Here is a 25,069-nt window from a genome sequence, read left to right on the forward strand (position 1 = left end):
ATGCAGGAAATGTTCGATTCCTGGCCCCCACTGCCTTTGATTATTTTCTTGGTGCCCTAGGAAGCTGCTTCTGCTCCTGAACTGAGATGGTCTTGCAATCAAGAAAATAGTCTTCTGGGCACCACACAGTCTGGGAACAAGGTCTCAGCTACCCAATGTAATGTGCTCCCCCATCCCCAGCACTCTCTGGGCCTCCCGTGGCCCACCCCCAGGCCACAAGCAGACTGAGTCTCAGCTGCGACAGGAATGTCGTCTACTTAAAGCCACAGGCTGAAGACCCCAGGAGAGGCCCCAAGCTTGCCAGCAGCATCTAGTCAGCAGCTGGCAGAGCCAAAAGGGAGAAAAGCCAGAAAAAGAGCACTCTGAAGCTCTGGGGAACCCAAAGGGGCGACTGTGCCTCATGGCCGGGAGATCAACAAGCCACCCATCCTCAGAGACGCCGGATCCTGATGGCCGATTCTGACTCACCCAATGTGGTTGGTGCGAAGTGAGATCTCCAGCTCCCTCAGTACTTTGGTTGACTCCTGCACTCTCCTCCTGAACTTCTGTAAACATGGAATTTCCTGTCACTATTGGAGGCCCCCCCCATCCAAGTTTACAGCACAAACAAAAGGGGTAGAAAAGGAAAGGGAGGGAACGCGAGAGGGCAGGTACAAGCCTTCCCTCTGTGAGGAGCCAGCCACTCTAGGCCCATGGCCTCAGAACCCAGAAACCCAACTCCCATTGCTCAGAAGCGGATGTCCCACCCCCAGTCACAGGGTCTGCACCCCAAACCCCACAGGACTATAAGGGGCAGCAAGGTGGGGCCTCCCTGCCTCACACTTCACCTTCCGGGTTACGCTGGGGTCCAAGAAGCTCTGGAGTTTCTGGATGTAAGTGTGGGGAGGATTCTTCACCTGGAACCGTTCCTGTGAGGGAAACACGCGTGTGCGCACAGACACCCACAGTTTGAGGAGAGTGTCAAGGAAGTCAAACCCTGATGGCGTTCAGTGTGAGGGGACCCAGACTCCTCAAGTTGTCAGCTGGCCCTTAACATCATCAAGCCAGAGGCTCTCTTCCTTGACTTATTTTCAGGCGCTTCTCATCTACTGCCATCTTCCCCTTCTCTGATTAGTGATCTCTGAGCCTAAAATATTTTTCTACGTTGAAAATTATTTTAAGAGCCTGCTGCTTGCTAAGATGTGGAGATTAAAGAACTGCTCTTTGGAACAATTGAGAAATTATGTCCACTGCCTAACTAACTGATGGCCCAGGACTAGGAGGGCCATGGAGAGAGGAGCGAGGCTTCATAGAATGCAACCTCTTCAGCCCTAAACCCACACTTGGGGTTGCGCACTGGCTTTGTAGCACTAACACGTTCAGGGCTGGAACACACGTTCTGTTCCTTGCCCAGACCTCAGGCCCCGGGCCCCAACCATCGAGGCAACCTCAAATGCTAAACCTGCTTTTGGCAAGGTCATCCCTCGATCCCCTTCCACGAAGGGCACGGGATCATGGGACTCTGCCTTCCCCATTTTGGTCCAACCCCTGCATCAGACCCAAGAGAAAACTCAAGGAAAACTCTTCAGCGTTCTGGTCCTATTAGGGCCTTCACCACTGAGATATCTGCAGAGTTGAGGGGTGGAGGGAGCGACACGGGGCTCAGGGAGAATGATCTCATGTTAGCAAATAGAACCTAAACACAAAAAGTAAGGTGTGAATAAGAGTCAAAATTAGGCGACCTGGAAAAGAAACTCAGTGCCAAAGATCATCAATTAAAGAAACTCAATTAAAGATCATCAATTAAAGAAACTCAGTGCCAAAGGCGACTTATTTTGGTGTTAGCAGTTCTTTAATCTCCACATCTTACCAATCCCAAGCAAGGGTCATCAAGCTTGCCAGCTCTGCTTAATGCAGAACACGAGGAAACGGGCCTTCCCTGAAGAGGTGGGGAACGGGACAAGGAGGTCTCAAGCATAATTCCACCTCAGGTCAAGCAGCCTGATTTGGGGGGCAGCGGAACATAACAGCTAGCACAGATGGGGTTGGCTGCTTTGCCCTGGTGCCAGTGTCAGGCACAGAACTGAGCCGCAAGTTCTTCATCCATAAAACGTAACAGCACTTTCTTCAGGGGGATTTTGTGAGGATTAAATGAGATATTTCAGTATATATACGTCCTTGGTCCCCCGTAAGTACTTAATAAATGTTAGCTATTCTGGTTCTGTTCGGGGCTTGAAAAGAAATCATCAATCTGTGAGCATGCCAGGTGAAGTTTCCATGCCTCCAGAGAGGTAAGGAAGTAAAAGCGGACTCTCCTAGCTATGCAGACAGGCCTGTCCAAGTTCAGAAACTCATGACTTGTGAAATTCAAATGCATGCAGGGTAAAGAGCCAGGCCATGGGTCCTGGGTCTCAGTTCCGAGCTAAGTAATAATCTCTGTAATCTCTTCCAGCTTGAAACACTGTTCATGTAGGGAAAGCTTCCAATCCTCATATTTTGAGATTTGGGAACAGAAGATAACAGAGGACTCGGTCTGCTCATTCTCAGATGCCTGTCAATAATGAGAAAAACCTGAGGTGCCAGGGCTGGGGCAGATCGAGAGAGAGAGAAGTTCCTTTGGTCTACCCTGCCAGGCCCTCACCCTGGGGAAAGGCAGAAACAGGCTCTGTTGGGAAAGACACCCAACTCCTCTGCAGACAGCCAGCAGGACCTACACAAACTTCCTTCAGGCTGCTGCCCATCAGGAGGAAACCAGGACCGCTCTTTGCAGGATTCAGAGGGGAACTTGGCCTGCCAGCCCTGTGTCTGTGAAGAGAACCCTCTTGGTACAAGAAGTGAGCACGGACTGAGGCCAAGCCCAGGCCAGGGTTTCTCAAAGGACCCCAGGGCTGCGGTCAGTGCCTTTGGCCTTGCTGCCTTGTCCAGTCCAAGACACAACCCCTACTCCTGGGCCTCGCCCCAAACCCCATACCTGGTCACAGATCAGATCCCACTTCTTCTCATTGTCATACTGCCGCAGGAGCCGGGCCTTGTCGGGAGGCAGGTTCATGGAGCTCTGAGGAGAGAACCTGAGTCAACAGGGTTGAAAACTCCCTACACCCAGAGGAGAGAAAGGGAGAGCATGCAGGCCTTTCCCCTCCTGGGCCCTCGGCTTCACCCTAACACTCTGTGGCTGATAAGGAGGGCTCCGAGAGACGCGACGTTCCTGCCTCCCCCCTTCATATTTAGTTCAGTTTGGTTGAGCAGTGTTTTCCAATTTGGTGAGTTAAGATTAACTTTATTTTGAATGAAAACAAACATTAAAACTGAAGAGGCTAGAAGATAGGAGAAATCCCTCCAAGTAGGAAATGCAATGTTTCACAAAGCTTTTGTTTCTTTTCTGTTTTAAGTATATACATATACATAGGCACACACACCAGTCGTGCCATAAAATGTGTTTCTTAACTTGGGACAGAGCAAAAAAGTTTGAAAGCTACTTGTCTAGAACAGCAACTTTCAATCTGCTTCTCCCCTACAGCCAGAGGGATGCCTGGCCTTCCTGTATCATACACGACCATGGGTGGACGTCGAGCCAGCCACAGCCTATGTGGATGCCACGAGTCTACCCCTTTGCCCCATATCAGGATGCAAGTGCATGAGAAGGATACTGACATAAAGATAACAGCTCATTTTTTTAAGGAAATAATTTACAAAATTTCATTTCTTTAATTTTTTAGTAACAAGTTACTTATGACATACTTCCTAATTAATGAAGACACAGGAAAGTGTCCCAATCCCTTCCTGAAAGACACTCTAACCTGGAATACAGAAGGCAGACCAAGAGTTATCTTATTTTGCTCATTACTGTTTGCTGAATGAATAAAGGAATAAAAGCGGGCATGAGTGAGGGAAGCCCAAGGCACCCATGGGCTAGTGCTATGCAGGCCAGCAGCCCTACCTTCCCCTCCTTGATCCACACCCAGCCAAGCTTCTCTTCTAGCCACTGGGGCTGCCTTCGTTGCAGGTCACAGCCTTTGCCTCTAAAGGCGGATTGTTGCACCTGCCCCTAGTGCCCATACTCCTGAATCAAATATGATCTCCTACCTGAAGTAGGATGGCTGTCTGATAACCCATGTGACTTCCCACAAATCCAGCCTCTCTTCCGAGCCCGCGGCAGACCACCTGGAAGGCCTTCCCCTCCTCTCTCTCTCTCTCCCCCCACTACTCACAGCTCTAACTCCCCGGGCACCCAAGCATGGCCAATGTTTACATCTGCCCACTCCTTGACATTCTCATCCCTGGGGACATGAATTGTGTGCACCCAGGATTCCGAGGAGACACACAAGCCCTGTGTTATTCCAGAAGTGGAAACATGCTAGGAGTAGGCCTTGCATTTTCTAAGAATCTGAGATACAAACCTTAAATATCACTTATTTCTGTTAGACATATTATGCATTTGTCTACACACACTCTATTAACTAGCTAGACACTCATCTAGCCCCCCAAGGACGGTGTCTATTCATATGGTCTCCAACCCCTGATGATGTCTAATACTCTGATAGTCGTCTAGTGGCGAGGAAGTAGACGGTATATATACGGTTAAGGCATCCTGGTTCTGAGGAATGGGCCCAGCTCTGGGCCAGAAACCCAGTCACTAAAGCTCAAAAAAGGAGAATAGTTGGATTTTTGCTCAGTTTTTAGGTATAAGCCAAAATGGGGCAAGGGAGAGAAGACAAGAAGGGGAAGAGGATCCTGCATCACACCCCTCTTCACAGTTTCTGCTGCCCTGTGAGTCCGCCTGCACCCCTGCAGGAAAGAGGGGCTAATCAAATCCCCCCCACTCCTGATGCAGTAGGGATGGCTGGTTGGGCAAATACAATCCCAAATGTTCTGTTCTCTCTGAAACTACTTGGCTAAGGGCCATTCTCAGCCTGTCTGTGTGGAGAAGAGGACAGGGTCAGGAAGCCACAACAAAACAGGGACCCCAAAGTCAAAGGTGAGCCCAGACCAAGGTTTCCCTCCCAACTGTAGCCAAGCTGCTGCTGGCTAAGCCCAAGTGAGAGCAGAGAAGACCTCGGGCCTGGATCTGGCTCTGTGCACATCTCAAGCCCTTCGTTGTCTTCTGCCTATTTCTCCCCAAGTCTGTGCCATGGAAAGAGAAATAGTTGTCCCCCCTGGAAGAAAGAGACTGGCGGAGAAGGGGGAAGCCTGCCGCTGCTGCGGCAGACATCACATCCGGTCTACACCAACTTCCTCAGCCACCGGCTGTCAGCTGCTGCAGCCTCACACTACCCCACAAGGCGAACTGGGGAGAAAACGTCTGGTGCCCCAGGGGCTTTGAAGATGGAACAAAGTCACCCCCTTTGGGAGCCCTAGCCCAAGAGCACGGAAAAGAGGAAAAGGCATACCAGGGTTCAACCTTTAGATGCCCAGGAGAGACGCCCACCCCTCCAGGAGTATGGACAGGGGTGGCAGAAGTATGAATCAGCTCTGACCACAGGCCCACAAGCTCCAGGCTCGAGCTTTCGGTGGCACTTTCTGGGCAGTGATGCTGGCTTCTCTGTTTTTTTGGGGCCCAAGTGTGACGGGGAAGGAAGTGGGGAGGGGAATTCCCCCCTGCCACCAGCACTAGCACACAGAGTCAGTACCCACCCGCCACGGACTTCTCTCGGTGACAGACAAGGGCCCTGGGGCTTCTGCAGCTACCTGATAACAGGCATGAGCCCAGCAGGGTTCTGACATCCTGAGTTCCGGGGACAGCCAGTGTCACGGGGACAAACGTGACACATTCCTGTCTCCATCAAAGGTGCGTTTCCTTGACACTTTTGTTCAGTGGTTCCATAGACATGGTGAGCTCTCGTAAGGGAGGAGCCAGGCTCAGTCCTTGCTAATTGCTCACTGAGACCCTTGCTGACCAGAAGGGGGCGGCGCTACTGTCTTGAAGCAGAGGCACTGAAAACGGGAGTCAGAGGGCCCAAGATCAACTGTGCGCTCTTCAGAGCTCATCCATAAAATGGAGATAATCTCACTATTTCACAGGGGTTTATGAGGATTAAATGATAAATATTTTATATCTGGATGTGTCTGGAACACCGTGGGTGTTCCACTGTCTTCTTCCCCTTCCTCCTGAAAATCTCGGGTAATGTTCTTGTTTCCCTGCTTCTGGGTTGTCTCAGTCTCTGCCTCTGTCCCTCCTTCAGCGCTGCTTCTCAACCACTCAGGACACAGCCACCCATTGCCCCTACCCCCAACCCCCACACCTCTCACCAACCCTAAGACTAGGAGGTAGTTAAATACCAACATCCTCGAGAAAAGAGACCCCGGAGAGATGGGGGGGTGAAAGGGAAGATGAACTTACACTGAAAGCAACTCTGAGACTGATTCCTACATCAGAACAACCAGCCAGAAATCTAATAATAAAAACCTATAATGGGAAGCAGCAGAAAGGGGAGAATCTGACGCTTCTCCAGCAGGGCTGTTAGGTTTACTGCCAGTTTGAGGTCAGGCACAGAGCCTTGCTCAGTGCCTAAACCCCTCCTGGGTTCTGTGGGAACAAGGCTTCCTTACTCCCCACCCAAGCCCTGTCAGACCCCGTGAAGTCAAGGAGGAGGAAGGTAGCTCTGGTCACAGAGGTTCCCTTCCCTTTCCTGCTCTGTACCCATAGCCCGTTAGCCCCTCCTCGTTTCCTTCCCATCGCAGGGGAAGGGAAATGCCGGTGGGGTTGGAGTTTCCTTAGAAGGTGTGGGTCCCTGCTCTGGAACTCAACCTTGACTGTCAGCCTCCTCCGGCTGGGCCTGGGGAAAACCCAACCAACAGAAATAGGAACCACCAAAAACTCCCAACTGTTTCTGTTGGTCCCAGTCAATCACGATGAGTCTTAGGAACAGAAATGGCACGGCTCTGCTGAGAGGCAGGAAGAGGGATGTGTGAAATTTTCCCGTGAAGGGGATTCTGGAGGATTTAGGGAAGGCAGGCGGGGACTGTTTATTCTGAGCAAATCCAGAATGTGAGTTGGTTTTCTTCGTATTTTCCCCCTCAAAACCATCTTCCCACCAGGTCCCTTATGGCTAACATGTCTCCCACGTGTGGTAGGCCCAGTCCCCATACTCAGCCTGTGGGGTTGGTGAGCCTGGAAAGCTGAATCTAGAACTTCCCCAGAGACTAAATGAGATGCCGTCCTGGGCACCACCTGCTGCTGAGGCCCTGGCCACAGCTGCCATCAAGTCCTCTTGGGCACCTACACATCAGCCCATGGTACAGATGGGCAGAAGCAGAATGTGGTGAGGAGGCACAAGGTTGGGGAGCCCAGGAGATGGCTGTAGGTGGAGCTGGAGCCCTGTGTCTCTGCCCTGCGATCCTGCCCTGCGTTCCCTCACAAACCAACAGTCCTGCCCAAGCCAACAGCAAAGCGAGCAACAGCAGGCACAAAGGCCGGACCCCAGTTGCCAAAAGGACAGAATACTGGGAGTGGCCCAGCCCGCCCTACCCTCCACGTATCTTTACTGGTGGGCAGGAGGCACAGCTGTGGCCAGCTGGGCACTGCTCCCAAAGGGCAAGAGCTCAAGGAGGTGGGAGGTACCAGCTCCTGCCGCCTCGGCCCCCTCGGTGGCCACAGCCAGCCCTGCTGCAGTAGCAGCTCCCAGACAATGAGAGTTATTTTCAGCCAGCGCTTTAACACAAGCCAGCTGGCCAGGGTGCAGGGCGGGAGTCCTCCGCCCAGCCCGCCCAGACAGCAGTCGCTGGCCCCGCCCACTGCCTACGCCCAGGCCGCCTCGGCGTCACTGTTTATCTCCTTTCCGCGCAGCTCCTCCTGGTGCCCCGCCGCACCCCCCACCCGGGTCAAACTGTAATCCTGTGTAAAAGAAACCAAAAAAATCAGAGAGTTTGATCACAGATCCAATAGCTGACATTCATTATGTCCGGATCTGGGAAGCAGAGCAGGCCCTCCAAACACGCCCCCTCTTTTCCCCCAGTCCCGTGACTGGCAGGAGTCGGGCAGGGGAGGAAGCGGAGCGAGAGGGGGCCAGGTTTCCCTGCCAGCCAGAAAATGAGGCTCAGGACAGCTATCCTGACCTCCCTCCCTCCGGTCCGTCTTTCCAGACCTTCGGTTCGGAGATGATCGCTTGAGACAGCCTGGAATGAACCGGAGCCAACTGTGAAAGGTTCCGGGAGAAGAACCATATCCTGTGGCAGAAAGGCAACCTAAACCGGGTTTAGGACACTTGGCTGGAGGGAGAGGCAGCCCTCCCCATCCAGATGGAGTGGGGGCGAACACTTCCCTCGGCCCCTGCACATCAGACAGTTCAAGGATGGAAAGGGATGGGCTCCAGGCCTCCAGCCCCGGTGCTGCCGCACCCCACAACATCAGCAGCAGGGCTCCCTCTGTTCCTCATCTCCTTCTGGCTGCAAGCCCCTGCACAGGACCCAACTCTAGCCACACACAGCTTCCTCGAGGCCTGAGCTGCCCTGTTACACTTATGGGAAAGGTGCTGGGGTACCGTATGACAGAAGACATCACAAGAGGGTGCTCCTTGACTTGAGTGTCCACAGTGGTTATGCCTAGCCTCCTGTTTTTGTTGACTTGGAGCTGTCACTCAGGACAAGCTGCCAGGGGAAAGCCAGCTTGCATAGTCTCAGAGCCCTGTCTGGAGAACGTGCTTCTGTGGTCACTGATGACTCTATAACCAGAAATGACTTGCTGAGCAGTTATGGGCCAAGTCCCTGAGCAGCCTGGAGGAAAAAGAGATGGATTCACCAGATGTCTCAGGCTGAACTCTGCAACTCACACCAGGGAAGTCCGAGGAAGGAGAGGCCCTTGAAGGCCAGCATCAAAGAGGTGGCTTTTTCCCAAATACGACCATATCCCGGAGGCCTCTTCTTCACCCTGGAGGACCCTTCCAGTGGATCCTGAGAAGGCAAAGGAAGCTGGCCATCTCCCGGATGCCAGCAAAACCCCCAGGTCTACCTCTATCACACCGGAGGCCTCACACCTGATATCAGATAACCTCTGTAGGTAACCTGGCCCCCAGCCGCCAGGTGAGGCCATCCCTTCTGGCCTCCTCCATCAGGATGCACACAAGCTCACAGAGAGGAACTCATGTTAGCTCTTCCCAACTGAGCCCCCAGGCCCTTGCTGAGCAGCCACTGCCACAGCAACCTGATCTGTCTGCTGGCTCCTCAGCCCCTCCTCGCGGTTAGCCAGACCCACACACTCCCCAGTTACGCAAAATGGAAACTATTCTGCTGGGGGCAGCTGGGTTTCCAAAGCTGAGGAGGCTTGGGGCAGAGCCTCCCATTCTCTCTGTGGCCAACCAGGGTCCCCCCTTCTCCTCATGATATTTTCCCCTCCTGCCTGGGGAGCCCTGAGAGGCAGCGCTGCCTCTCAGAGGACACAACATCCCACAACGAGCATTTTCCTCTCTCCCCAGACCATCACCTGTTACTCACTGAGACCCAATATGTGCCCCTCCCAGGGTCTCGCATCCATACCTTCCCTTCCATTCCCAGTGTCACCATCAGATAGGCCCTTATTGTTTACTCCTGATCTTCTAGGATAATCCTCCAGCTAGCATCCCTGTTTCCTGCTTCCAGCCCTCTTTCCCACCAACCTGCACATAATGAAATTTCTCAACTTCTCAGCTTCTAAGAGAAATCACCTCTCTTCTCAGTTCTGACAGAACTCTTCTGACTCCTTAATCATTTACACAAAAAACCGTCTGAACTTCTTGGACTGCTGGTCTTAGCATCTTAAAATAAGAAAGAGCTTCAGAGATAAGATTGTCCCGCAGGCTGGCCCCTTGTCCTCTGACCAGACTTGTCCTTTTCTGGACTTTCTCCTGGAACAGCCATGCTTGCCATAGGAGTTGCTTGTAACTGATGTTTCCCCAATCTTCTGAATCCCTACCTATTACTGACTCAAAATTCATCAGCTCTGTGACCACCCAACCTAAATCATCAGCCCCTCTTGTGAGCTCCAAAGCCTAATCATCCATGAAGAATGAAATGGCAGAGACCTTGTTATCCCTCACCCTCTTGTCCTCATCTTCCTGAGTAATGAACCTCCAATGTTCAGTTGAGTACTTGGCAGCCCAGAATTAATGTATTTCTCATCTTCCCTTGAATTTAGGTACGGCTATGTGACTATATAGGACAGAAACAAAAGTAGTGTGTACAATTTCTGACAGGTGTCATTAAGGGGAAGGAGCATACCCTTCTTTTCCCCTTTCTGCTTCCAGCTGGGGAAGGAGCTCTGAAATGCAGAGGTAATGGCTGGAACTTTAATAGCTATTCTGGACCATGAAGTGACCTTGGAAATGAAGTCCAGATAGATGAAGCAACAAGAAAGAAAATACTTGGTCACCGATATCATAGACTTTAGCCCAAATTAAATGTCTTCCCTGTAGTGTCATTCATGTGTGTGTTTCCTCATTCACAACGAGAACATGAATTCCTTGAGGGTAGGGGTCATGCCTTATCCCTTTTTGAATCATGTGCAGGTGCTTAATGAGTAACTGATTTATCCTGCTACTACTTCTCCTCCTACCACTAAGTTCTTTTTTGGCCCCTGGTTATTTTTGGAGGGGAGTACCCAGTTTCTCACTATTGTCCTTCCTATTTCTGGGCTCTCTCTCCTATCATCTAATTTAATATAGCCCAAATCACTTTCTTTATATGCTGCATCTCCCTCAGCAAGCTCCCACTCCTCATTCAGAATTTCAACTCTGTCCTTCAGTTCATGCCATAAATCTGAGCCACTCTCCTGCCCTTCTTTTTTTTTTTTTTTTTAAAGATTTTATTTATTTATTTGACAGAGAGAAATCACAAGTAGATGGAGAGGCAGGCAGAGAGAGAGAGGGAAGCAGGCTCCCTGCTGAGCAGAGAGCCCGATGCGGGACTCGATCCCAGGACCCTGAGATCATGACCTGAGCCGAAGGCAGCGGCTTAACCACTGAGCCACCCAGGCGCCCTCCTGCCCTTCTTTTTAATCGGCCTCATCTTAGAGCCTGCTAGACCCTAGGCTCTCCAGCCCTGGGATTACCACCAGATTATTTACCACAGTAGTGCTCTATAAATATTGGGCAAGTTGAATTTCCCTATGCATATATTCCTCTTCCTCCTATTTTTAAGTGTTCTGCTCCATGACACCCCAGAGATCATTCCCAACTGTCAGCAATGCCTCGCCTTCAATTCAAAATAGGTGAGATCCTACCTTTGCCAGCAAATCTTTCATAAGTGGTAAGATTCCCACCCCCACCCCCAACAGTTCTCCACACACGTACTAAGCCTTTAAAAATGTAGTCAGAGAGCTGTGATTTATGGCTAATGTCTTCTTGCCTTTTCTTGGACATCCAATAAATATCCTATCATAACCTCTGAGTGTGGTTAAAGCAGTGACTGATGGGCCATACCACCCTGGCATGAATCCTGACTTTACCATTTACTAGTTATGTGGCCTTGAGAGAATCATTTAACCTCTATGAGCCTCAGTTGCCTCATCTATAAAATGGAGGTAGAAATACTATCTCCTTCATATGGTTGCTCTGATGATAAAATCTGTTAATATATGTAAAGTATTTATTTACTATATGTAAAGCATTTAAATCAGAACCTAGGTAGTAAATGTTACATAGAATGCTAGCAATGTGTTTTTGCTTGGGTTTTTTTTTTATTTGGCACATAGCTGGAAAACAACCATACACCAAGCACTAAGCTAAGAGCTAGAAATATTAAAATAAATAGGGTGGGATCCCTCCATTCAGGAAGTTTGTATCCAGAGAGCAAGGTAGATGAGCAAAGCAGGGGTGAGTGTAGGTAGCACTGCTGGGAGAGAGCGGTGCATGGCCCTGTGGGGACCTGGGGAGGCAACATCTAACTGGACAGAGGAATCATGGAAGGCTTCCCGGAAGAGACCCTGGAGGACTTAATCTTTTTTTTTTTTTTTTTAAGATTTTAGTTATTTATTTGACAGAGACAGAGAGAGAGGAAACACAAGAAGGGGAGTGGGAGAGGGAAAAGCAGGCTTCCTCATGAGCAAGGAGCTCGATGTGGGCCTCAATCCCAGGACCCTGGGATCATGACCTGAGCCGAAGGTAGCCACTTAACGACTAAGCCACCCAGGCGCCCTGGAGGATTTAATCTTAAACATCAGGCAGAGGGGAGTCAGGCAAAGGCAATGAAGGAGGGGAAGATGGTGATATTCTAGGCAAGGAGACAGCATCTCTATGACATGGAAGTGCAAAACATCCTAAAAAGTCCAGAAGGCCCTAAGTGATTTGCAGAGATGGAATGACAGTGTATAGGAGGAAATTACTGTAGGCGGGGAACAGTCTGAAGACAAAGGGGCTTAGGAGCTAAGGTAATCAGGTGGCCATGAAGAGAATAATGATGCCGCTATTAAAATGAAAATAGTAATAATGACAAAAGCTACCATTTATTCACAGAACCGTGATAAGAGCTATCCATGAATTATCTCATTGAATTCTCACAACAAGCCTATGAAGCTGGGACTATCATTACTCCCATTTTAGAGGTGAGTTAGCAAAGGCTTGGGAAGGCTGTGGAACCTGCCCATATTCACAGAGCAAATATGGGGTGGAGACGGGATTTGAACCCAGGTCTGACTTCAAAGCCTGAGCTTGTAACCCAACACAATGAGGCAATGAATTATATTAGGCCTTCTCTGTGCCTTTTCAAATTGCATGCACCCTTCAGGATCAACACAATCAAACTCACGGATTCCCCCCACCCCACAAACCACCCAGAGTTCACACGCTGCTCCTTCCTCTGAATTTGCTCCTTCTTTTGAACTTGTACGAGGTTTACTGCCCTTCACCTCCTATTGGCAATCGTATTCAATCACACCTTCAACAACGCTATGTTATCACACACTGTGCCAACGGGAAGACACGTTTTGCTTTGTGGTCACTCCCATATATTTATAAAGAAAGAGGAAATTGCAGTTTATAAACACCTGCTCTGGGCCAGGTGCTCTACTAGATCCTTTAATTACAAGATGTCATGGAAAAAATCACTTCTGTCTCATATTGTTATTCACCTTTCATATTTTGTGCTATTTCCCAAACTATGCTGTAAGCTCCATGAGGGCACAGACTTTGCTTTGAACACACTTTTCCTAGACAAGAGTGTCTGGCTCCCAGAGGAAGCTCCACAGACACCGAGGGTCAGCCGTGTGGACAGCAAAGGCCAGCTGGGGGGCAGCACGCCATCTCACCCAGTACACGGGCGAGGGACCCAGCTCTGGCTTTCCCGGAGTCTCATTATAAAACCAGGAGCTTATTATCAAACCATAAAACTTAATGAATCCCTTCCTACCTCCAGATGATATGTGGGACAGGCACGACTCCTCCTTTATGGAAGGATAAACTGAGGCCCAGCATGGGCACAAATGATATGAGCCCGGGAGAGCACTCCAAGTCTTCTGTCTCCTTGCTTTCTCAATTGCTCTCAAATGTGGGTCTGTCCTCAGGGCTGCCATATTCCTGTCCTCTTAGGGGAGGAACCATAATGACCCCAGTCTGCTCTTCCCCATGAGCGGTCTTCCCAACACGGTCCCCCTCATGCCTTTAAGGACAGCGAGAGCTTGACACAGGTGTCATGGGTGCCCACACCCCAATTCCATCTTTGAGTGTCCCAGATTTTTTATGTCTCGTTTGACCGTCCCCCTAGAAAAACAGCAACAACAGCATCTCTCTGGGGTTAGCCTTCTGAGAGTTACCACCCCATGACCCAAAGAGATCTTGATTCTTCTCTGTGTTTTACAACGTCTGGCCCCCTCAGAACCGTTTCCACTCAGGGCCACAGATGTGGAGGAGAACATTCCTGAGCATCTCGTACACACCAGGCACTTTTACTCCCATAATCTCCCTTACTGCCTTCAACAACCTCTGCAGGGAACTGTTACGCCTGTTTAATTGGTGAGAGGATGTAAAATCTGAAACAAACTGGTTCGAGATGATAGAGAACATGGCAGAACACAGATTCAAATCCAGATAAATGGCCTCCAACATAACTTTTGCCAGAATGTGGCTCTTTCTACCATGTCCTGCCATCTCTTTACCAAAATAAATAAATAAATAAATAAAATCTCCATTTCTAACTTGGGAAGGTCACCTGGATTCATCAGATTGGCTTTGGTTGATCATTAAACAGTGGTTCCTTGCCCAGCATAACTGGGGTAAAACCAGCCAAACAAGGTGTGCCAGGCACCTCAAGTTCACGGCTTCCGTCTCAAAGTAAGAAGGAGACCCTGCAGAGCAAAGAGACAAGGGAACTGCCTTCTTGAACACCACATGGTGACAATGCCCTCGTATAAATAGCATCTTAAGCATTCAGAGTACTATGGGTAACAGCAAGGACTTTGCAATCACAATGACCTAGATTTGAATCCTGGTACTTTTTAAGAGATAGTGGGAAAGTTACTGAATTTCTTTTTTTTTTTTAAGATTTTATTTATTTATTTGACAGAGATCACAAGTAGGCAGAGAGGCAGGCAGAGAGAGAGAGGGGAGCAGGCTCCCTGCTGAGCAGAGAGCCCGATGCAGGGCTCAAAAGATCCCAGGACCCTGAGACCATGACCTGAGCTGAAGGCAGAGGCTTAACTCACTGAGCCACTCACAGGCGCCCATTACTGAATTTCTTTGAACCAAAGTTTCTTCATCTAAAAATGCAAATTATGGTATCTGCCCCTTATAAGAATTAAGTGAAGGGATGAATGAATGAAAAGGATTTTGCATGGCACCTGGCATGGGAGAAGGGCTCTATAAACAGCACCTGGGGTGAGTCACAGCTGACTTGAGGTGTCATAGTCCTTTAAAATACATCAAGGTGAGAGTATATTGATAGAGTGGAACAATATAGGTTAAATATATTTATTTATATGTTTCTTAATTCTCTAGGTTAGAGCAATTGCACACACATCCCCTTTGAAAGATCAGACCGAGATACCAACGACCACTCAGGAGATTCACAGGAAAGCTGGGACTAGAACTTGGGGAGACACAAATGAGTCATTGACGAAGGGTTGCTGAGTGATCTGGGACAACTTCTCTAACCTTTTATAGATTTTGCTAAGCTGTCTTTAGTGTTGGATCTCATCGCAAATCCCTTATTTCCCCATTGTCTCCTGACTTCCTCAGGTTAAATCTGCGCCTGCAAACCTGAGGTCTGATTTCTACCGCAAATCTCTATTTTTGGCCCCCTCAACTAACGACTCCTCTAGCAAGTCTATCCTCTCCTTGAGATTGTACCTGCCCCCCCAGTCACTTGAAGGGCTATGCTGTCTGTGGGGACAGAAAAAAAGGCAAGAGAATGCTTCAGCCCCCAATTTTATTTGACCAATAGACACTGATGATTGTCAAGTATTTCTTTCGAACCCAGACTTCTCCTTTGAGTTTCAGCTTTAAATACCCAACTGCAGGGGCACCTGGGTGGCTCAGTGGGCTAAGCCTCTGCTTCGGCTCAGATGATGGTCTCGGGGTTCTAGGATGGAGCCCTGCCATTGGGAATCTCTGCTCAGCAGGGAACCTGCTCCCCCCTCCCAACCCCGCCTGCCTCTATGCCTACTTATGATCCATCTCTCTGTGTCAACTAAATAAATAAAATCTTTAAATACCCAACTGCCCATTAGACATTCCCCTTGGACTTCCATAATCTCCATGACCTCACGTGCCTCAAACCAGCCTCATCGGGTTTCCTTCTATGTTATTTTCTCTCCTGCATTCTCAACCTCCATTTAACTCGTCCCAGCAAGATAGAAACCTGCGGTGGGGTGGGGGGGCCATCCTTCATTCCCCCCATATGCCTCATGTTCATCTTCCCAAGGTCAAATCTAATCAGTTGTCAAGTCCCCCACATTTCTTTTCATAACCACCCGGCGACTGTGTTGCACGGTCTCCATCATGCACTCCAGCCCTTGTTCAGGCTCCCACTGTCATCACCACATCCAGGCCTCCTTGGCCACTCTCGCCGCACCCCCCCCTCCCGCCACCACTCAGCCTGACACCTCACACTCCAACAACACTGAGCCACTGCACAAGGATTCTTGACATATCTATCTGCTCTGCCTCACCTTGCTGCCTCTACTCAAGTTGTCCCCTCTACCCAGAACGCTTTTTCTCTCCGACATGTCTCTCCAACTCCTAATTATCCCTTTAGCCAACCTTGATTTCCTTGCACAGGCAGGAGTCCCCGATCCCCACCTCTCCTCGTGCCCCCAGATGCTCCTGCATTATCGATCCCGCTGCACTTCCCAAACTGTAGATTGCAATTACATGTTTAGTGTGTTTGTCTCCCTCTTTAGACTACACTCCTGGGGGCAGACACTGTCTTAGTCATCTTTACTTTTCTGGCACTTAACATAATTCTAAGTGCTCAGTAAGTGCTTATGGAGTGAATGAAGGTCTAGGCTGCAGTCAGCAAGTCTCCGAGGGCTGGCGCTGGGTCCTTCTCTCCCTCTCCAGCCAGGGAAGACGACACCTTAAGCATTCTCAGCTCACAGCCTCAGGCTCTCCAGAGTACTGACGTGACTGTCACCTGCCCTACCATAGAGTAAGAAGGGAGTAACTGTCTGCCCTCTTGCCTCCAGAACAATCAGAAACAACTGGTGGTGTTTTCATACTGTTATGACACCACCGTGATATTTCCCTGGGCCTCTGCAGCAACAGGTACGAGAGGATTTCTTTATGATTCTTGGAAAGAATCAACTGAGAAGCCAAATGGCACCACACGCTGTCTAGCTGGCTACCCCTCACCTCCTGAGGTTATGCTCTAAACATCTAACAAGGATATTCTGGAGCAATGACAAATAAGTGCTCTGGGAGCCCACCAGGACCAGCTGCCCCATAAAAGCACAGATTCTTAATTCCTTAGTCACCCACGATGCCAGTAGTAATTAGCCAACCCAAAGGGAGAAGCAAGAGCTGCTATTGGACCATCATTCTGGAACTCGTGCCAGATGCACTGGAAAATAATCTGCAGACGTGAGCACTTTACAAGGGATTCACCAAGTGCCCTGGCTGCCAAGGGCCTGAGGATAATGAGCGCTTGTGTGATGCTGATTCCGCTGAGCAGTGAGTAAAAACAAAATAACCACAACCACAAACAAGAGGCCTGTCCAAAGTAAGGGGCTCAGGCATATCCTGGACACATAAGGTTCAAAAAAGACACACTTCCCCAGTTAGCTCTTATCCATCCATCCCTTCTAGGACATTGTCTGGACCTCACCCTAAGGCTGGCATCAAGGGTAGGGGAGTATGTGATCTCCAATCTGCAAATGAACCCATATAAGAGTGGCCCCTACACCGCAGGATTCACTACTGTCTAGGAGCACACGTCTGGACCTGGGCAGGCCTATGCTAGCTCTTCTGGCCTTGGTAAATGCCCCAGTCCAGAAGCCTCTTAACATCCAATCCTTCTGGGGCGCCTAGGTGGCTCTGTTGGTTAAGAGTCTGCCTTTGGCTCAAGTTATGATCCCAGAGTCCTGAGACTGAGCCCTGCATCCGGCTCCCTGCTTAGCAGGGAGTCTGCTTCTTTCTCTCCCTCTGCTGCTCTCTCTCTCTCTCTGTCAATTAAAATAAAATCTTTAACGTCCAATCTGTCCACGGCTATACAAGAAATGAAATGTGCTAAACGGTGGGCCAAGGGTTACACCAGTTCCTAAGGGCCCTAAAGCCTGTCGGTAGGTCAACTGGGAAAACAAGGGGACGACAGTGCAGTGTTTAGTTCAGTGATCTGACAACTTGTGCCACATAAAACCAGTCCCTACTCATCAATGGCAAATTCATATGTCTTGACTATTCTTTTTGGGCTCCTTGATACTAGATACCTGACTGAAGAGGTTAGTGGTCTTAGAACATTTCTACTTAAAATTTACTAAGTGCCCACTATGCCAGACACAGCCCTGGATTTTTTACATCCTATAAAGTCCTTAGAAGCCAAGTATTATTATCCTGATTATACAGATAAAGAAACTAAGGCTCAGGGAAATGAAGGCACTGGCCCAAGGTCACAGAGATAATAAACAGCAGAGCCAGAATTCAAATCCAGACCCGCAGAGTCCCAAAGCTCTTGAACACGCAAAAGGAATCCCTGAACTCCTTGCAGTTTCCCAGGCCAGACTTCTTATTCCTCCACCAGCCAAGAACACAGAGTGACTCCAGGAGATCTTGAGAGCATCAGGCTTGAGGAGCCGTGGAAAGACAAGTATTTAAAAACTCTACTTCTATCCCAGTGGGCTACATAAATAACAAGACTGAATAATACTGACTTTACAGGAAGCCCTACAAAACTCTTGTTTGATCCTAACATGCCTCCCAAAGAGCTCCCCAAAGTCCCGCACAGCTCAGGCCCAGGCCTATGAACCCCAACCCTGCCCAGAGCAGGTACTAAAGGGAGAAAATGGAACAGCATGTGGGGAGGAGACACATTTCTCCTCCACTTAAATACAGCCCAGGACCTCTGCAAATTAAAAGCTCCCTCTTTACTGAATCCACTCAGCTTTAGTTATAGGTCGTACTTTTTATTTTTGTAACCAGCCAACCCGCCAAATTATAGGCTCGGGCCACTGGTAGGCACGCCAAACACTGGGGCCAGTAGAGGCACTGCCCTTTCTGGCCTGAGGGTGGGTAGAGGAGTGAGGACTGAGCACCAGTCAAACCTGAAAAGGCAGAGGGCATGACCACTCCGCTGTGCTAAGCTGAGTGAGGAGCCTGGCCTCGCTTAGGCCACTGTGCTGCCCAGAGGGGAACAGGATTCCAGGGGTCCCACACAGCAGCCATAGTGAACTCTTCTCTCATCCAAGTACTAACCACGCCTGACTCTGTTTAGCTTCTGAGATCAGTGAGATCGCGTGCGTTCAGGGTGGTATGGCCACAGACCTTAGTGAACTTTTCATACTATAAAGCAGATAGAGTCATTCCCCCGACAATCATATCCAAACTCCTTACCAAAGCTGATACAATCTCCCATGATCTGGGCCCCGCTCAACTCTCTCCAGCATCCTTGTCAACCAATCTGGCATTCCCTCAGGTCCTGAACTGTGCAAAGCTCCTTCCCACTCCACAGCTTTGCACGGGTTGTTCTCTCTTCCTAGAAAACCCTTCCCTGAGGTCTTTGCATATGGCTACATGATAGATCAGGGCAGGTGGGTCTGCAGAACCAGAGTAGAGAGACCACAAAAGGATCTGTGACAATACCCCAGGCAAGTGACGAGGACCAACTACAGGGGTGGTAGTACTATGGAGAGAAGGTGGGAGGAACAGTAGCCTAGCATGACTCCTGGGGGTCTGGCCTGGACGACTCACTGAAAAAGGGTGCAGTGTCATCCTTCTGCCCTCTACGCCAGTAGCAGGTAGAAAGGGGCTCACAAACACTGGACACTATTACTATGTGACACTATTACTATGACATTTATTAAGCCCCTACCATGAACAAGGCATTGTTAATAACACAAATTATTTAGTGCAAGACAATATTTCACCCTAAAGGAAGGCAAGGCAGTCTTGGCAAAGGAAAGAATTAGCCCAGAACCTGGTAACTAGAAGCAGAGTCTCCTAAATGTTTGGACTCCTGCAGTTCAGGGTAATGTCCAGATCATCTACCCAGTTTTGCTTACATCAAATTATTCTGATTTTGTAACCTTTAAGGACGGAGTTGGCATCTATTTCTCCTATATTACCATCGTTCAATTTAAAGAGCAAACCCATGAATGGCCATGAACCTCTTACCAACCTATCTCTATTCCGTGTTGGAAGTCGGGCAAGAAGGCCTCCCCGGCCTTTTCTAACAATCAGAGAAAACTCTCTGTGAACTGCCCATCTGTCCTGATCCACGCTCACCTCCCTTGTCTGCACCTGGGCTCCTCTGTCCCAGCAGCAGGGCTCCTGGCTGCCCCTTACATGGCTGGCTCATTTTTTTTTTTTTTTAAGATTTTATTTATTTATTTGACAGACAGAGATCACAAGTAGGCAGAGAGGCAGGCAGAGAGAGATGAGAAAGCAGGGTCCCTGCTGAGCGGAGAGCCAGATGTGGGGCTCGATTCCAGGACACTGGGATCATGACCTGAGCCCAAGGCAAAGGCTTTAACCCACTGAGCCATCCAGGCCCCCCTAGCTGGCTCATTCTTCTCTTCAGTTCCCTCCCCTATGCTCTGGCCCGCAACAGCCTCCTCAACCACAGCTGCCACCGTTAAGACCCGACGGAAAGTCCATGTCCTCCTTAGAGCACTGCCTGATCAGCAGTCCTCTGTCACAGTGATTTTTCCCTAACTCTCCAGTCCTTCTGTGCTTATAGCTGCGTGACACCCCATCACTTCGGGATCTCATTTGGTCTTCCCAAATGCATGGGATGAGGTGAGACAAAGAGCATCCCCAGGTTACGGATAAGATAACTGAGGTACACAAGGAGTCTCATAGACAGTCTGAAAACACACACTTGTTTTAATTCTCTGGCTGTTCAAAGTACAGTTCTAAGTATATAGTTTTGTCTCTCCGACTTAGATAGTGAGCACTGCCTTCTATTTCTTGGTATTCTCCCAAGTACTCAGCAAAGTGGCATGTTTACAACAGGCCCCTAAGACCTATTTCCTTAATAAATCAAGAAAGGAAGAAAAATGAAATGAAAGTAGAAAACCTCTCATAAACTTCCAAGGCTATTTCTGGCCTTCTTTTAGAGGGAGGCCTTGTTATGCTCTCTCCTAACAACTTGTTCTTTGCCTCCCAAGGACATATCGTAATTTGCGATGAAGTATTTATTTGCTTAATATCTGTATTTCCCTGTAAACTCCAAAAAGGCGGAGGTGATTATTTATTTTTTCACCATTGTATACCCAGTGGTATTGCTGGCACATAGTAAGTAAAAAACAAAACAAAACAAAAAAAAAACCCCTCCAAAAACCGAAAATCAAAACCAAAACTCTTGAATAGCCCATGTCCTAGTGGGGTAAATCTGGCTGACTCCAAAGTGCAAATCTTCCTACCACACCTCTTGGCAAAGGAAGAGTTGTTCTGGAACCTCCCGTCTATTCTGCCATAGCCTACACAATCCCCTCCAAAGCAGCAAGGCGGCTGACCCCGAGGAGGGAAGGAAACCCTCGCTCACAATGTGGGCTTGGAGTCAGATGGCTCGGATTCACAGCCTGACTTCACTGCTTACTAACTGTGTGATCCTAAGTGAGCTACTTAACCTTCCTGGACCTCGGTTTCCTCATCTACAAAATGCAGATAATAAAACTACTTTGATAAATTTGTGACGATTAAATGAGATAATATGTGAAGAGCTTTGCAGGGTGCCTGGCATACCGTTAGCACTGGAAATGTTGGCTGTGAAAATGATTAGCCAGCTGTATTCCTGGGAGATAAGAATCTAGAGAATGTGGCTTCCATGGGGATCAGGGCTGCTAAACGGACTTGACTTTGAGAAATTTAACAGCAGTGAAGCCCAGAGCTCACATTTATTCTCTTTGCTCACTTGACCCGCTACAGCTCTGCTAAGGCTGGAGGTGTGGCTTTCATCGGCCTAGAAATAAAAGGGGCTAAAAATATACAACCTGTGTCTGGGGGACCAAGATCATGCCCACATTAAAGAATTTAAAATGCAGCCTCAGGGCAGAAGAGCATCTCCTAGGATTCTTTCTACTCCAAAAACTAGGGCCAGCTCAGCACAGGGCAGGGAATGGGCTATGGCCAGTTGCTGACCCCACTGGTGTCCTTTCTCCCTCTTGCTCTCCTCTCTTGGTTCAGTGCAGAGAATAAGAGGAGCCTTTTTTTTTCTTCCCCGCAAAAACATGCAGTCCTTCTCTCTTATTTTTTCCCCTCCTTTTCTCTCAGAAGAGGAATAAATACATGAGTATATATTGTTAGAAAAAATTCAATCAATGCAAAAGCTTACAGAATAGAAAATGAGTCACTTTTCAGCCCCCAACTCTATCCATTGCTCCCCCCCCAAGGGTCACCACAAATAACAGTTTGTTGTGGATTCTTCCAGGCCTTTTTCCTATATGTTTACATATAAACATATATGGCTTAAAAAGCATTATACGTAGACTTCTTCTTTTAATTGCTTTTTTAGATGATTATATTTACACACACACACGCACACACACACACGCGCACACACACACACACGTGTCCTGGAGATTCCCATCAGCCACAGCCATTAATACTGAGTGCCTATGGGGACGCCTGGGTGGCTCAGTGGGTTAAGCCCCTGCCTTCCGGCTTGGGTCATGATCCCAGGGTCCTGGGATTGAGCCCCGCATCGGGCTCCCTGCGCAGGGAGCCTGCTTCCCTTCCTGCCTCTCTGCCTGCTTGTGATCTCTCTGTGTCAAATAAATAAATAAAAATCTTTGTTAAAAAAAAAAAAAAAAGGGAAGCTGAGAAAGTACTTTCTCCTCAAACATGTCCTCACTCTTTACAACTTACAAAATGTCTGAAACTGTTCTCTATCCTTACCTATCTTCTCCAAAGAGAGGCATTAAAAGAAAAAGAAAAATAATACAAAAGAAATAAACAGCATGCTAAGATAGAGAATAATAAGTGAGGGAGGCCTGAGAGGTGGGATTTTTTTTTTAACCGAGACCTGAGGTGTAAGCTGGGTAAAGCCACTTGAAGATCCAGGAAAAAGGCATTCCAGAAGAGGAAATGGCTTGTGCAAAGGCCCTGAGACAGAAAGGAGACTGTATTGAAATGAAAGAAGGCTAATGTAGAGCTTGGTAAACAGGAGGGTGAGTGAGGTTGAAGAGGTCAGCAGGACCAAATAATGTACAATCTTAAGGGCAAAGGCCAAGAGTTTGCTCTTTTTTTTTTGTTTTTCTCCTGTATGTACCAAAGGAAGCCATTAAATGTTTTAGGCTGGTGGAAAAAATAAAAAGCACAGGTTTTAAGCGGTTTTAAGTGCTATGTGATTTCTATTTTGAATTTGTTTTGTGGAGAATGAATGGGGAGATGGAGAAAGGGGAAATAGAGGAAGCCAGTTGGTTGGATATAATAGAAGCAAGAACTGATATTGCTTGGACTAAAGCTATGGTAGTAGAGATAGAGAGAATGAGTAGATCTGAGATATGTTTTTGGAGATGGAATTGGCAGGGCTTGCTAATAGGGCATAGTAAAGGGAGAAGGAAAAAATTAAGGATCACTCCCAGCATTTGCCTTGAGTAGGTGAATGGAGAGAAATTGGTATTTGGGCACAAAATAGACTATCAGGTTGTTCCCAGTTTTTTACTGTTGAATAATGCAGCCCTGAGGATCCTTTATATGCACCCCATGCATGTGTATTAACAGTTTTGTAGGACAGTTTCTTAGAAGATGGCCTGGTCAGAGGATATGGACATTCGAAATTGCTGAACACTATAAAATACCTTCTACAATGCCTGTACTGAATTGCCCCATTATTAATAGTATATTAATGTACGATTAGACACCCAGAGACATCAATCTCTCAAATTTCACCTAGATGATCAGCATTAAAAGTACATAGTTTAAATGTTCATTTCCTTAACTTCTAGTGAGATTAAGAATTTTTTCTTTTTTTTTTAATTTTTAATTTTTTATTAACATATAATGTGTCATTAGCCCCAGAGGTACAGGTCTGTGAATCACCAGGTTTACACACTTCACAGCACTCACCATAGCATATACCCTCCCCCATGTCCGTAACCCAATTACCCTATCCCTTCCCCCCTCCCCCCAGCAACCCTGTTTGTTTTGTGAGATTAAGAGTCTCTTATGGTTTGTCTCCCTCCCAATCCCATCTTGTTTCATTTTTTCCTTCCTAACCCTCCAAGCCCCCCACGTTGCCTCTCAAATTCTTCATATCAGGGAGATCATATGGTAATTGTCTTTCTCTAATTGACTTATTTTGCTCAGCATAATACCCTCTAGTTCCATCCACGTCGTTGCAAAAGGCAAGATTTCATTTCTTTTGATGGCTGCATAATAAATAATTTTTAACTTTTAATTACATAATTAATACATAAGTACTTTCTCCTTGTAAAAAATGTAAACTTTATAAAGCTAAATTAAATTCCCTTTGACTTTCCTATTCCTCCAAATATGGTTCCTTCAGTCTCCATCCCAGAGGTAATGGCTGTACACTTCTAGAAATTTTCCTATGCATTTAAAAATCTATATATGCAGGGCACCTGGGTGGCTCAGTTGATTAAGCATCTGCCTTCAGCTCAGGTCATGATCCCAGGGTCCTGGGAATGGAGCCCCACAGCGGGCTCCCTGCTCAGTGGGGAGTCTGCCTCTCCCTCTCCATTTTCTCCTTCCCTTGCTTGTTCTCTCTCTCACTCACTCTCTCTCAAATAAATAAAAATAAAATCTTTAGGGGGACCTGGGTGGCTCAGTGGGTTAAGCCGCTGCCTTCGGCTCAGGTTATGATCCCAGTGTCCTGGAATCGAGTCCCGCATCAGGCTCTCTGCTCAGCAGGGAGCCTGCTTCCTCCTCTCTCTCTGCCTGCCTCTCTTCCTACTTGTGATCTCTCTCTGTCAAATAAATAAATAAAATCTTTAATAAATAAATAAATAAATAAATAAAATTTTAAAAAAATAAAATAAAATCTTTAAAAATGAAATGAAATAAAAATCTATGTGTGCGGGCGCCTTGGTGGCTCAGTGGGTTAAAGCCTCTGCCTCCTGCTCAGGTCATGATCTCAGGGTCCTGGGATCAAGCCCCGCATCAGGCTCTCTGCTCAGCAGGGAGCCTGCTTCCTCCTCTCCCTCTCTGCCTGCCTCTCTGCCTACTTGTGATCTCTGTCTGTCACATAAATAAATAAAATCTTTAAAAAAAAATCTATACGTGCAATCAAGGATTAAGCATTTTTTTGAAGTTTTATTTCTAGCAGTCCTTTTAGCATGAGCAAAAAAATCTAACAGAAAATATTTGCTAAAGGCCTAAGTAAGTGACATTTCAGTTGAGACCTTCTCAAGGTTAGTTAACTGTTCTGAGCCCTGGTTTCCTCACCTATAAAACAGAAGTGGCACAAAGGCCTCACAGAGTTGTTGACAAGTTAACTGATTAACACACGTAGAAGCATGCGGCATCTACCCAACAAATGTTAATTCTCTTTCCTTAACCTCTACAGTTAAATTGAGGCA

The 25,069-nt window shown here is 48.0% G+C and overlaps 1 protein-coding gene across 6 annotated transcripts in view; it reads right to left on the minus strand.

Moving 5' to 3' along the window:
* Positions 1-25,069, minus strand: part of FMNL3 (formin like 3) — a 54,420-nt gene that overhangs the window by 18,892 nt on the left and 10,459 nt on the right. For 5 of the 6 annotated variants that reach the window (XM_044228712.1, XM_044228708.1, XM_044228709.1 and 2 more), the window contains exons 2-4: positions 2,951-3,034; positions 828-908; positions 469-545 (exon numbers count right to left, since the gene is read on the minus strand). The exons of the other annotated variant lie outside the window; for it this stretch is intronic. In XM_044228712.1, the coding sequence (XP_044084647.1) occupies positions 469-545; positions 828-908; positions 2,951-3,034 (242 nt within the window). The remainder of the gene's footprint in view (positions 1-468; positions 546-827; positions 909-2,950; positions 3,035-25,069) is intronic. 6 annotated transcript variants of the gene reach the window in all.

The sequence above is a fragment of the Neovison vison genome, chromosome 12 (assembly GCF_020171115.1).
Source record: "Neovison vison isolate M4711 chromosome 12, ASM_NN_V1, whole genome shotgun sequence".
NCBI classification, from domain to species: domain Eukaryota; kingdom Metazoa; phylum Chordata; class Mammalia; order Carnivora; family Mustelidae; genus Neogale; species Neogale vison.